General features: G+C 44.1%; 1 protein-coding gene across 1 annotated transcript in view; it reads left to right on the top strand.

Moving 5' to 3' along the window:
• Positions 1-12212, top strand: part of LOC116600921 (protein argonaute-1-like) — a 38049-nt gene extending 25837 nt beyond the window's left edge. The window contains 7 exon segments of the mRNA XM_032361418.1: positions 692-851; positions 1036-1126; positions 2195-2389; positions 4495-4629; positions 5174-5275; positions 5799-5998; positions 6236-12212. Of these exon segments, the coding sequence (XP_032217309.1) occupies positions 692-851; positions 1036-1126; positions 2195-2389; positions 4495-4629; positions 5174-5275; positions 5799-5998; positions 6236-6551 (1199 nt within the window). The 3' untranslated portion in view covers positions 6552-12212.
• The last annotated feature ends 1461 nt before the right edge of the window (positions 12213-13673 follow it).

Here is a 13673-nt window from a genome sequence, read left to right as displayed (position 1 = left end):
GATCAAAAAGCACTTCAAATTCAAAGTGTTTCAAAAACAGCTTATGACCTGTTTTATTACAAAAACTAGAAGCTTGACGTTATCCATAAAAATTCTTTTCCCTTACATATAATATCTCTGAGTCCCTTAAATATTTATTGAATCTGTTTGTTTCTTTCCATTTAAGTAACTGTTTTCTTAGTACAAGCTGTTTTTAATTCTTGCTGGATCAGTCTGATGACCACATTCTTTTCTCTCATACCATGGTTCCTTTGCTCTCCTTTTTAGTTACTTTGGCTTTTTAGTTTCTCAAACATTTCTTCTATCAGAGTGCATTTTTGCATGCTGTTCCTTTTGTCTGGAATGCTTTCCCCCAACTCTGCCTCTCTTCTAAGAGTGCTTTTCTCCCTCTGGTATAAAAGTGCTTTTCTACCTTTGGGTTTCGTCTCTATCATTATTTAATCCTTTCCTGCCTGTTATTACCCCCTATTATATGCTCTCATATTTTCATGAAGTTTTCTGTTACAGCATTTATCATTGTTGTACTTTTCATGACTTTTAAAACTAATCACTAGACAGTAACCACTATGATTAGGGACCCTGTGTTTCTGGTTACCATTGTGTTCTTACCACCTCCTATCCTGTCTGACATCTAATCACCATTCAGTAAATATTTGTTGTATGCACTAATTACTTCTCTCCCTACTTACAGCTGAAGTGAAACGTGTTGGAGATACACTCTTGGGAATGGCTACACAGTGTGTGCAAGTGAAGAATGTGGTCAAGACCTCGCCTCAGACTCTGTCCAATCTCTGCCTGAAGATCAATGTCAAACTTGGTGGCATTAACAACATCCTAGTCCCACACCAGCGGTATGAACTGTGTTGCCCACTTGCCCTGTCAAGCAAGGTACCATGTTGGGGATTGACAAAAATATAGGACTCTGGCCAGGCAGAGTAAATCAGACACAAGAGAAAGATGACCAAAATGGGTGCTAGATGGTGCCAGGAAGAGATGACCGAACTCCTCCTCATTTGTTTTCTCTTCTTTGTTTAGCTCTGCCGTGTTTCAACAGCCAGTGATATTCCTTGGAGCAGATGTTACACACCCCCCAGCAGGGGATGGGAAAAAACCTTCTATCACAGCAGTGAGTGATACTCTCCAGCTTCTTCTTAAGGTTCTCATTTTAGCTCTGAGTGCTGAAGACTACTTATAATCTCCTTTTCTCAGCTCTGATGCATGACCCTTCATAATAACTTTTTTTTCAGCTGGTCATCCCCATTATCCACTCCCTTGGTATCTTCATAAAACTAACTCTATATGGTATCTGTTTTTCAGAGAGAGAGCAGTGAGAGTGTAGGCGGTGGCCAGAGACTTTGGCCAGTCTCCATCACTCTTGCTCTGTGTTCAGATTTCTCTCTCTCTGTGCCTACTTCTGGGATATGGGAAAGACCATGTCTCTTCTCTGAAATTCTTATGAAAGTGGTTACTTAGTTGCTGGAACTGTCGTTTCTTCTTCCCCATTTCTACCCCTGGTCCATCTAGTAGATTAGATGTCTTTCCAGTCCCTCTCCTGACTTCTGTGCTCCCCATCCCTAGAGGCTTCTGAATTGCTAGTGGGATTAAGCCTTCCTTCCCACTTCTCTTTTCTCAACCCTCACATTTCTCTAGGCAGACTGGGCTAAGCACAGTAAATGCAGGGAAATCCTGTACTATGCTTAACCTTGTTCTCCTTGTGGCCATCTGTCCTAGGCTCTGGCCACTGTCCCCTTTGAAAATTATGTTACTCCTACCTCTTGCAGGTACACTCTTCACTTTGGTTCCTGGGTAGATTAGTACTTGAATTGAGAAAAGGACAAACTTCTGGCTCTTTGCGCTAGTAGTGCCAAACCTTCACATGCCCTCCTGCAAGGGGTAAGAAAATTGAACTTACTAGGTACTTACAGTGGGCTAGGTCCTATGCAAGGTTTTATACATGTACCATAATAGCACTGCCGGCAGGTGGCTTTCTTACCTATTGAGAGGAGGAAAATTATCAGGTGGATTAAATAACTTCTGCATGCATGATAGAGAGTGAAACCAGGACTTACTGAATTCAAAGCCCTGCTAATTCGATTACATAGTTTTCTTGCTAAGAAGCTTCCCCAAATCTACATCCTAACAGTGTTGGAAGGATGGAGGTTTTGGAGCCTGATCCTGCCTCTTTGATTGTTAGGTAGTAGGCAGTATGGATGCCCACCCCAGCCGTTACTGTGCTACTGTGCGGGTGCAGCGACCCCGGCAGGAGATCATTGAAGACTTATCCTACATGGTGCGTGAGCTGCTCATCCAGTTCTACAAGTCTACCCGCTTCAAGCCTACCCGCATCATCTTCTACCGAGATGGGGTTCCTGAAGGCCAGCTCCCCCAGGTAGGGACCAAAATAGGTGGAGAAAAACTTCACACTGGGGCCAGAGGGCCTAATGGGTGCAAAGTGTACTGCTCTTTTTCTTTAAAAGCTGTTGGCATTGGGAGGTGGTACTTCTTTGAGAGCTTTGCTAAAAATGCCAGTAGGCTTAGGAGCAGAGATTATAACTGAGAGGTGGTGTGCATAAGCATCCAAAGACCTGTCTTGTAACAGAAGAGCCTCAGTGCATATTTACTCATTGATTCATGTTGAACACTGATTCTTTAGACCAGTAGTTCTCAAAACTTTAACATGCATCAAGGTCACCTGAAGGGCTTGTTACAACAGTTTGTAGGGCTTCAAGACTTTCTGATTCATCGTGGTTCTTTTTTTGTTGATGTTTTGTAAGGTTTTATTTATTTATTTGAGAGAGAGACACACAGAGAACATGAGTAGGGGGAGGGACAAATGGAGAGGGAGAAACAGTCTCCCCACCAAGCAGGGAGCCTGACTTGGGGCTCTATCCCAGGACCCTGGGATCATGACCTGAGCCAAAGGCAGATGCTTAACTGACTGAGCCACCCAGGTGCCCTTGGAGTTTGTAGTTGAGAAGTTCCTAGGTAGGTGATGGTCTGGAGGCTACACTTTGAGAACTGCTATTGACTTTCCTTCAGAATGTTCCTACTTTTCTTTGTCCCTGCCAAGCCTTCATATTCTGTTGTTAATAGTATATAATGAACTGGTCTCCTTGACTGACATTTAATATTAATATAACTGTCATTTATTGGGTACCTCTTATGTACAGTGAATTGTGGTAAGCACTTCATGTGTGTTCTTTTTTTTTTTTTTAAGATTTTATTTATTTATTTGACAGGCAGAGATCACAAGTAGGCAGAGAGGCAGGCAGAGAGAGAGGAGGAAGCAGGTTCCCCACTGAGCAGAGAGCCCGATGTGGGGCTGGATCGCAGGACCCTGAGATCATGACCTGAGCCGAAGGCAGAGGATTTAACCACTGAGCCACCCAGGCGCCCCCATGTGTGTTCTATTTAATGCTTAGAATAACCCTATGAAATAACAATTATTATTGCATTTGTCAGAGAGGAGGCTTGGAAATGTTAAATGATTTCTTTAGTGTCAATCAAGCTAAACACTCAGGGAACTGGGATTCAGACAGATTGGCCCGATTCGAGTTTATGCTCTTAACCATTATGCTCAGTTTTCTCCAAGTCATCCAGTGTTCCCTAAACAGCAGATGAATTTATCCTGTCACTTCTCTGTTCAGGAATGTCTAGTGGCTTCACATAGTCTTGGGTTAAAATTCAAACTACTTAGCAAAGCAAAGAGCCATTATTAACCCCTAGTAGGTTTTCTATGCTTTCACTCAATCTGTTATATTTTTCACAACAGTTTTATGAGGCTGGTCTTATTAGTAACTTTAGTAGATTTGGAGAAAATGAGACTTGGAAGGGCTAAGTAACTTGCTTACAGGAATACAACTAGATAAAGCTTGGGTTTATATCCAGTTCTAATTGATTTCCATTCTATATATTTTTACCATACCGTTTTGACTCCCTATATCTGACTTCTAAGACAACAAGGCAACCATTACATATGATTATTTACTTGTGGGTTCTTCTTTAGCTAGTCCATATTCTTATAATCCTGCTTCTTTGTAGGACTGAATTCATCTACTCTGTCTGTACCAGTTCCTGAACTATGTGTCTGCTCTTCTCTGGTGGTCTCAACATTGTCTGTTGTTGAAGCTCACAGGGGAATTCCTGTATCCTCCTGATCCTGAAATTGACCTTACTTTGGGCATTGTGGTTTTAGTGATATCTTTGTGCTTTGTTTCTGTGTGTTGATATTAGGTCTCTTTATACATAGGAACCAGGTGAGTGCTCTCTGCTGATGCCAAGCCTCCTGGCCAATTTTTTATAGCAGCATATCATGTGAACTGAGTATAAAGCTGATTTTGACAGAAGGGCTGTGTCATCTCTCTAATGGTTGCATGTCTGTTTATAAAGGGAGACTGAGCAAAAATCCATATTACAAATGGCAACTCTCAGTTCACAAAGATGTGACTCAAGAGGAGTTATGTCTCTTTGTCTCCCTCCTTATCCTGTGCTTAGATTCTCCACTATGAGCTGCTGGCCATTCGTGATGCCTGCATCAAACTGGAAAAGGACTACCAGCCTGGAATCACTTATATTGTGGTGCAGAAACGCCATCATACCCGCCTTTTTTGTGCTGACAAGAATGAGCGAGTGAGTGAGAGATCAAGGAAACCACCCATATCCTCTTCCTGTCTCCCTTCTCTTAATATGGAAGAAGCCCTTGAGATAAATCGGGATTTAGTCTTTGGTTTGTCTGTCCTCCATAACCCCTTCCGCTAGCTCTTGTCCTTCCTCTGCCACCTCTTTCCCTTTTTTCCTTTCTCCCTACCTGTCCTTATACTTCCTCTCCCTCCTTTTAGCTCCCTGGCCTATAGACCATATATATGGATCAGTTCCCAGAAAAGAGAAGGGAACTACTATTTATTGAACTTCTCTTATATGTCAGACACTGTGCAAGGTGTCTTCCTCACAGCAGCCCTGTGAGGTAGGTACTATTATTACCTCCAGTTTAACCTCAGGAAGCTTAAATGACTTACTAAGGTCATACAGCTAATGAATGGTGAAATCAGCACTTACTGAGAACAGGAACTTCTGCTTTACTTTTGAGATTCTGGTGGGGTCAGTAGAATTGAGTTGGGGCCCTACTTAGGGTGAGGCAGATCTTGGGATCTTGTTTGTCTTTGTCTCTATACAGATTGGGAAGAGTGGTAACATCCCAGCTGGGACAACTGTGGACACCAACATCACCCACCCATTTGAGTTCGACTTCTATCTCTGCAGCCATGCAGGCATCCAGGTAGCTGGGCTATCCAGGGGATTCCAGTGGGTCAAAGATGAGTTGATTATTCCCATTGCCTCTAAAATACAACAGCCATCACAGAGGGCATTCAGAAAAGGATTATTCTCTTAATAATCCCTTAGCGTACTGAACAGAAGTACATTTTGAACATCTTAGCGGTGCCCATAACAAGAGTGTTTTATGACATACTTGGCTTTGTGTCTGCCTTTTTGTGGGTGGGTCTCCAACCACACTCTTTCTTTCTTTCTTTCTTTCTATCTTTTTTTTAAGATTTTATTTATTTGAGAGAGAGTGAGAGGGCACAAGCAGGGGGAACAGCAGAGGGAGATGGAGAAGCAGGGAGCCTGATGCAGAACTCAGTCCTAGGCCCTAGGGATCATGACCTGAGCTGAAGGCAGACATTTAACTGAGCTACCCAGGTGCCCCCAACCACACTCTTAACAGAACAGTGATCCTGTTTCTTAGCACTGGCCATCTCTTCTGCCCAACCTGGGGCCCCCTCACCTTCCTATCTTCCCAGGGCACCAGCCGACCATCCCATTACTATGTCCTTTGGGATGACAACCGTTTCACAGCGGATGAGCTCCAGATCCTGACGTACCAGCTGTGCCACACTTATGTACGATGCACACGCTCCGTCTCTATCCCAGCGCCTGCCTACTATGCCCGCCTGGTGGCTTTCCGGGCACGATACCACCTAGTGGACAAGGAGCATGACAGGTGAGGCCTGGAATCAAACTGGCTTCCCTTTTGCTTCCAGCTCTGGTACCACATCTCAACTTTCCTTGGGCAGAAGGAAATGAATATTGTACAATATGATACCCTTGGGCTCATCTGCCAAAAATCTGGGTTGGGACTTTCTCTTAAGTTGGTATGGGAATTGGTACTCTGGATGGGGGAATGGATTAGCAGCAGCTCAGTGCACCAGGAAGGACTTGTTTCATTTTTGCTTTTCAGTGGAGAGGGGAGCCACATATCGGGGCAGAGCAATGGGCGGGACCCCCAGGCCCTGGCCAAAGCCGTGCAGGTTCATCAGGATACTCTGCGCACCATGTACTTCGCTTGAAGGCAGAACGCTGTTACCTCACTGGATAGAAGAAAGCTTTCCAAGCCCCAAGAGCTGTGCCGCCCAAATCCAGAGGAAGCAAGGAGGAGGAGGGAGGGTAGGGAGGATTCAGAAGGCCTTGTTTCCTTCTACAAGGGGGCAAAAGGGTGGGGAACAGGGCCAGTAAGCCAGACCACCAGCCGGAAATCTCTGATGTCCACCTCATGACCCCCACCCCTCACCCCATCTTGTCACATCTGGCCCTGACCCCACTGGACCAAGAGGGGCAGCACTGGTGCCCACCATACACACAGGTGTCTCATGTGACTCGCAGTGCTAAAGACTCATGCCTGACAACTTGGTAAGGTCGGCTCTGCAGCCCCGCGGACAAAAGCTGGTAGGTTTGGGTTTGATACTTTAGATGGGAGTGTGAGGGGCTTGAGAAAGTGGGTGGGAGGAGGGAAGGATTTTTTAGGAGCCTTAATCAGAAAAGGTCTAGATTTGTTTATGAGGAAAAACGAAACCAGACCCAGATCAATATTTTAGAATACTAGATGTTTTAATGGGTTGAAAATCCAGTTTGTAGGAAGATTTTTAATGCTAATGATTTTGGTTTCTCCTCCCCCAGCTGCCACCTCCCCTTTCCCTTATTCCTTTCTCTCCACCTTTTCTACCCCACCTTACACCTCCTCCCTGACAGACATCCAGCCCCTAGTAAGACTTAAGGCACTATGGCACTTAGCTCTGAAGTGACACGACCCTGTCTTCCTTCCGCCTACTGGTGGGTAACCAGTGCCTTCCCTGTAATGGTAATGCTGCAGAACTGCAACCTTTTGTACCTTTCTTTAGGGGGTGGGGTGGGGGTGGGAGAGGAGGTAGGTGGGGAAGAAATACCCCTAACCCAACAAGCCTCCAGCCAGAGCGCCAGCTATTTTGCATTCAAAGGAATTGACTTCCATATTCATTGAGCTTTTAAAAAGATCACAACCTCAAGATGGTTAAAGTCCATTGACATTTGCACTTTCAGACACGACAAGTCTTGGAGCTGCTGAGATGACTGGCCCCTGGCCTTTCCACTTAACATTTCCTTTTCTCCCTGTCTCCCAGCCTCCCCACCTTCCTGGGTCTGGAGTTACTTTCATAGCATTTCTCATTCTTGGCTTCTTTTTTCCCCTGATGGTCAAGTCATTTATGTTTCAATATTTCTTAACTGGGGTGTCTTATAACAAATGATCTTTAGTTCTAAAATAAGAAAAAAGAGCAAAAACTAAATGTTATTTTTATATCATAACTTGAGTCTATTGCCAAAATCTGGAAATCCCTCCCATGCCCAGTAAGTTTACATCCCAGAAACATTGAGCCATGTACTTGACTTATTCTTTGGCCTGGCTAGGTAGAGGGTGGTTATCTCCCCATGGAGGAGCTTAGGCTCCAGCCTTCCCCTGTGCAGATAATATCTTTTTCTTGCTATATGCTCCCTCCTCTGCACTGCCCTGCACTCTTTCCTGCAAGTGCATCTTCCCTTTCTCTGGACTGTCCTCTGACACTTTGGCTCATCCCAGATTCCAGTGTGTCCTGTGGACAGGCTGGGGGATTTTGCTGCTTCCTATTGCTTCTGTTTACACAAATGAATTTTTCCCAGTTTCCCACTAGGGCATGTGAGTGGGTGGCATGGGCCTTTGTTTTGTTTTGTTTTTTGTCTCCCTGGATAAAGATGGGGTTTGGCTGTCTTGCAGAACTGGAAAAGTAGGGGGTTTCTAGCTTGGTGCCTGCTGGCTTTGAGGCAAGGCCCCCTCTTTCCTTAACTGTTCATTTTTGTCCTGTCCCACTGCTTGGGATGAGGAGTTACAGCTTCAGTGTGGAAGTTCCTCTTTTTGAGGAGCCTGGGCTTGGGTTTGCCCCAGTCTGGTGATGAAGCCATGACACTTTAGACCTAGCTCAGGCTTGGAGGCCGGCCTGAATCCTGGCCTGTGTGCTTAGAGCTACCATTTCCCCTTCCCAGCAGCCCTTGTACAGACCCAGATTTGCTATGCAAAACAGTCTATCCCAGATTCTGTTCTGGTTGGCTACTTTGTTCAGCGACTTCACAAAACGTAGCACAAACATTGATTATGGAGAAGGCATCAGGACTGTTGAGTAACTCCTCTTCTACTTCTTTCCTACTGGCTACAGCATGGGATGCCCCATGGGCACAGCCCAGCTGAAGAACAGAATGGAGGGCTCTGGGAGGAGGCAGCTCACTGGAGAGCCTACATTCCTTACACAAGTGCCTAAAGAGAGTGATGCCAACACTCCATCTGCCCTGTCCATCGCCTTCATATACTGTCTACTTCGTGTTCAGTCACCCTTTGGGGAAGGGAGCTCTCTTGGGACAATGGGCTCTGCATGTTCTCTTCTTGGGTGCATCTAGGGGCTGGGATCAGGGCACTGTTCCTGGAGGGTCCAGTCATTCACCAGCATTTGCAAATATCCATAGGGAGCTGGTGGTAGCCACCTACTCTCAGCAACAAGTTTATGTTCTCTCCTTTTTCTCTCTTTGCCTCACTCTCTCCATTTGGGTTTTGAGCTGGGGCCTGAAATGCATTTTTTAGCCCTTTGGCATTGCACATGCCATTCAAGAAATACAAAGCAAGAGAAGTGGTTTGGGTAATGGCGAGAAAATGACTTCTTGCTCTGATTTTTTTTTTTTTTTTAATCTTTGTGACTTGAAAAATACCCCTGACCTTGAGGATTATTCTTGTTTGAAAGATGGTGCATGCAGATTGAGAAGTGGTATTAGCAGCAAGCTTTGGCTTTGGTTTAAGTGGTGCTTCTTACTTGTGCTCTGAGGAAGTGTTGGGGGGACCCCAGCCTCATCCTCCTAAACAGGTCTCTTGCTCCCTTTGTTCTACTCTCTTGCCTCTCTTTTCTACTTCCCTTTTCCCTGGCTCCTTTTCCTTTTTTTTTTTTAATCCACTAAGCTTGTTTGCTGGCCTGCCTACCTATGTGATGATGAATTCTCTGCATGGCTATGATAATCCCACTGTTAGCTAGCAAGGTCAGGTTTAGCTCTTTGGCTGCAGAAGACAAAGAATCTGTTCCCCAAGCCTTGGTAATGTTCTCTCTGGGCTTGATTGCCATCAACATTACACAAGGGCAGCTCAGCAGATCTGCCTACCTGGCATGAAATCAGGAGGGCTTCTGACAACTTCCACATCTGTCCATTCCTTGGAGCTGTTTTTTCTCATTGCTTTTTCTAGATCTGGTTCCATTTCTCCACCTCGGGCCTCCCTTTTCTGAGGCTGTCCTAGGGTTGAGCTACTTGGTTTCCAGGATTGGAGGGTTAGGGGGATGGGCATAGGGGAAGAAGAGAGTGATGGGTAGAGAATGGAGAGAATTTGGATAAAAGATGGGAAAGAGCACTGTTCATTGATCATTTTTACAGTCCAGTCTGATCCATTGGGGGTTGAGGTGCTACTGTTGAACTCGGGTTAAGCCTGGGGCTATTGTTGATGGGAACTTAGGTTTAGAATAATGTTGACAATGAAGATACCTAAAAGCATGAAACCTCCCTAAAAAGCTCCTGGTTCCCAGCTACTAGATAGCTCCACTGTGGCCTCCTCTTTGCCTAAGCAACAATATTCTTGGATGGGTTTTTTTTTGTTTGTTTGTTTTGTTTTGTTTTGTTTTGGAGGGGGTGTGTGTCCAGAATTCTGTAAATGAGGCTAGCACTCAGGATGGGCAGCCACGGGGACATTTTGAATTCTTAGCTGGCCCATCAGATATCTATCTGCAAGGCTGGTGGGGCTGTATTTTAGACCTGGCATCATGTGTAACGAAGAATGGAAGTTCCTTCCCCTTCAGGGTGGAAAGTCATCTCAAACTAGCCAAAATGCAGTTTTGGAAACTACATTGGGGGAAGTTACTTTTTATATTTACTGGGGCTAGGCCAATCCAAGATGGTAGCTGGGATGGCTTCCTTCTTAAAGTCTGATCATGGCAGGGATATGCAGGGCACTCTTTCCTATTTAGCCTTCTAAGCAGATTGGGGAGATGGGATTCTCTGGTTTTCTCTTTCCCCCCTTTTATTAGGACTTGCCTTCTCCCTAGGCAGGGAGAGAGGCTAGGTTGGTGCTCTCCCCTTAACTCTATTCCTACTGACTTAGAACCTCTGGCTGCTGTTTGGGAGCCTAAGAATGGGAGTGGAGGGAATGGGCTCAAAACAGAATAAGGTGGGGAAGGCAGATTTCCTTCTTTAGAAAGGAAAATAGAATACCCTCCAAGGATTGTGCAAGTAAAGACCATGTGTCAAATGCACTGAGTCCCCTGGTGTAGTAGCAATAAGGAAAAATGAAATGACTTTCCTGTGCACACAGTCCAACCTGATTGGTGTGTGATGTTGCACTTAGCAGCCATCTGGTGGGCATGTGTGACTACTCTGGGTTTCACTTTAGTTTCTAAACTTTTTATCCCTCTCAAGTCCAGCATGGATGGGGAAATGTCCCTGAAGCCCCACAGCTGTGTACTTGTTTGCATTTGTTTCCCTTTGAGACTTGTGTTTGTGTCCTGCTTTGAGCTGTACCTTGTCCAGTCCATTGTAAAATTATCCCAGCAGCTGTAATGTACAGTTCCTTCTAAAGCAAGCAACAGCAGCAGCACAATTCTGTGTTTTATAAAGACAACAGTGGCTTCTGTTTCTAAAGTGCGGTCTCTCTCTCTCTCTCTCTTTTCCCTCCCATTAGCAAAGAAAACTGTTGGGATTAATTATGTCTCCGACAGATTTTAGTTTAGAGTATTAGATGGTTATAACAGCAGAACCATCACTTCTATAGGAAAGTGGATTAAAAACAGCAGAGTGTTGAAACTACAGATTATATGTAACCATACTTCACAAGGCCTCCACTTACTCTTCATTCAACAAACCATGCAAAGTACTGTGTCCAGTAATATTGTCGGGGGAGAAAGGAAGCACAGTTCAGAAAGGAAGAAGACCATGTCTCTTTCCTTAAGGAGCTTAAAGTTTGGTTGGGGGGATATGAGGGGCAAATTGGTTCCCTAGCTCAATGATGAGGGACAGAAACAAGGCGGTAAAGCTATAGTAGTGAAGATAGGAAAGGGAAGATTTTTGAGATACCTCAGAAGATAGAATTAATAGTACTCAATAGATGATGGAAGGGAAAGAGAGTAGAGGCTAATAATGCTCAGGTTTCTGCTTGAGCAGTGAATATATTGGGACATTCTTCTATCCAAGACTGGGAGAGAAAGGGGACTATAGAAGAGAGCTGGTGAATTTTGTGAAGACAGGCTTGTTTAGACTGAGTTTGGAGGTTCCCATGATGCAACAAGTTTAAGGTTTCCATTAAACACTTACATTTTGGTGCTCAGGGAAGACTACAAAACTGCAATTGTAGATAATGGCATTCATACTCCTATAGATGGTAGGTAAAGCCATAGGAATGAACAAGATGTCTTAGAAAAAGAGTAGAGCAAGACAACATAGTGTGCAACTCCAGGAAACACAGTTTAAAGGATGAGAGGAAGCTGAACCTAAGAAGACTGTTAAGTCACTAGTAGATAACTTGTATATTTTTTACTTAATAAAGTGGGAGAAAAGTCAGGAGAATGGGATAGGATCCAAGAAGGGCATAATTTTAACAACATGAACTGCTGTCTTGAGGAGGAGGTAATTTTTTCTACTCAGTTTACCATCCTCCACCCCAGTTTCTTTGGCATCTTACAACTATATGGTCATTCTCCAGTATTTCTTGAAAATGAGCTTTGAAAAAAACCCAATTTAAATAAGGCTAAGACTAGGATTTCCAAGTTGTTCACAATAACCTCCACCTCCAGCTTCCTCCTGTCCTCAGGAGATACTTGTAAGAATAAAATAAACAAACCTAATATTGTTCCTAACCAGTGTCCTAGATGTTGTTCCAGTGCACTCACTAGAACTTAGCAGCTGACTTTATTTTCATGACTTGTTTTACCCAGAGCCTATGAATTCCTAGGAACAAAAACTACATTCTGTTCATTTCTTGTCATCTCAGGGCTGTAGCATATATTAAGGGATCAATATTTGTGAATAGAATTGAAATGATCTAGTAATTGTGGTTCATGAATACAGAGGGGGAGTCAAGAAGTGATATTGAGTGCACAAGATGGACTCAGCATTCCTGACTCTTCAGGTAAGTAGAAACTCAAGATTGCCATCCTCTTTTCTTACTTTCACCCCGACTTGGAGGTTCTATGGTTTTGTACCTTAAGCTGATGGTACAGTTGTCAAGCATGCAGGTTCCAGCATTCCTGGTATTGCTAGAGCCCTGTTATTTCTGTGTACTGCGGGAAGATGGATCAGAGATGGATTCTGGCACAGGGCCCACTGGGAAATTTTCAGTGACAGCTAGTGTGTACATAAATGGGCCTAGCGTTCCTCTGGAGGCCCAGTGTTGTGACTTTCAAATTCCAAAGCTAACCTGTGTCTACCACCTGTCAGATTTCCTTGGAAGCAATCTAGCCATATTGACCACCTTTTCAACAGCAAGAGTTGATTAGGTTGGTCAAACTTGAGCAAATTGGAACATGTAAGAGATTTTCCCAGTTGAAATAAAACTTAAATCTATAACCCTTAGTGAAGCAGAAATAAAGTATTTAGCAGAGTAAGTGGGAGGATGATCAGTATGACACATTTTGCCATAAATTTCAGTTTTAAAAATGATTGATATTCAGAAGGTCTCAGAATTTGGCTCTTGGTTGCTACTCAAGAGAAAGGTAGTGAGCTCCCAGTATCCTGATTTTTCAGGTCCTAGAGGTCGAGGTTTTGAGTCCTGGCTTGTCCTAACACCCCTGGACATTCCTCTTTAGTATTGGTTGAGCAGTCTTCCCTTTGCCCTGTCAATTGGCAACATATACTGCAGCACATTCTTGTCTGGGAATTACCTTGGAGCAAAATGAGGCTGGGTATTTGTTGAGAATCTTTTGACTTAACAAACCCCAGAATCTCATGGCAGTTAGGGTGGCTAAAAGAAAGGGTTATAGTGCAAAGAGGAGACTTTAAAGATCTGAGCCTGGGCCATCCCTAGACTGCTGTCTACTGCTTAAATGGAAAGTAGCATTGAATTGTAGCAAATAAATCTCCCTATTTGATTCTAACTTTCAAGCCAATTTATTCCTCTGGCTACAGGCTTAGGAAACCTGGCAAGCTTAGATGTTGCAGAGTGTGACAGAAGCAATCCTTTAAACTGGAAAAGTGGACTTCCTGGGATACATTTAAAAGTTCTCCACTTAAGAGCCACAGCTGCCTTCCCCCAGGTATCATATCAGTTTTTGGAACACTGTGGTTTACCCTACAGGAATACACTGTCCCTTTGTTCT

Source organism: Mustela erminea, chromosome 10 (assembly GCF_009829155.1).
Source record: "Mustela erminea isolate mMusErm1 chromosome 10, mMusErm1.Pri, whole genome shotgun sequence".
In the NCBI taxonomy this organism is placed as follows: Eukaryota; Metazoa; Chordata; class Mammalia; order Carnivora; family Mustelidae; genus Mustela; species Mustela erminea.
This window is presented reverse-complemented; position numbering and strand designations above follow the sequence as displayed.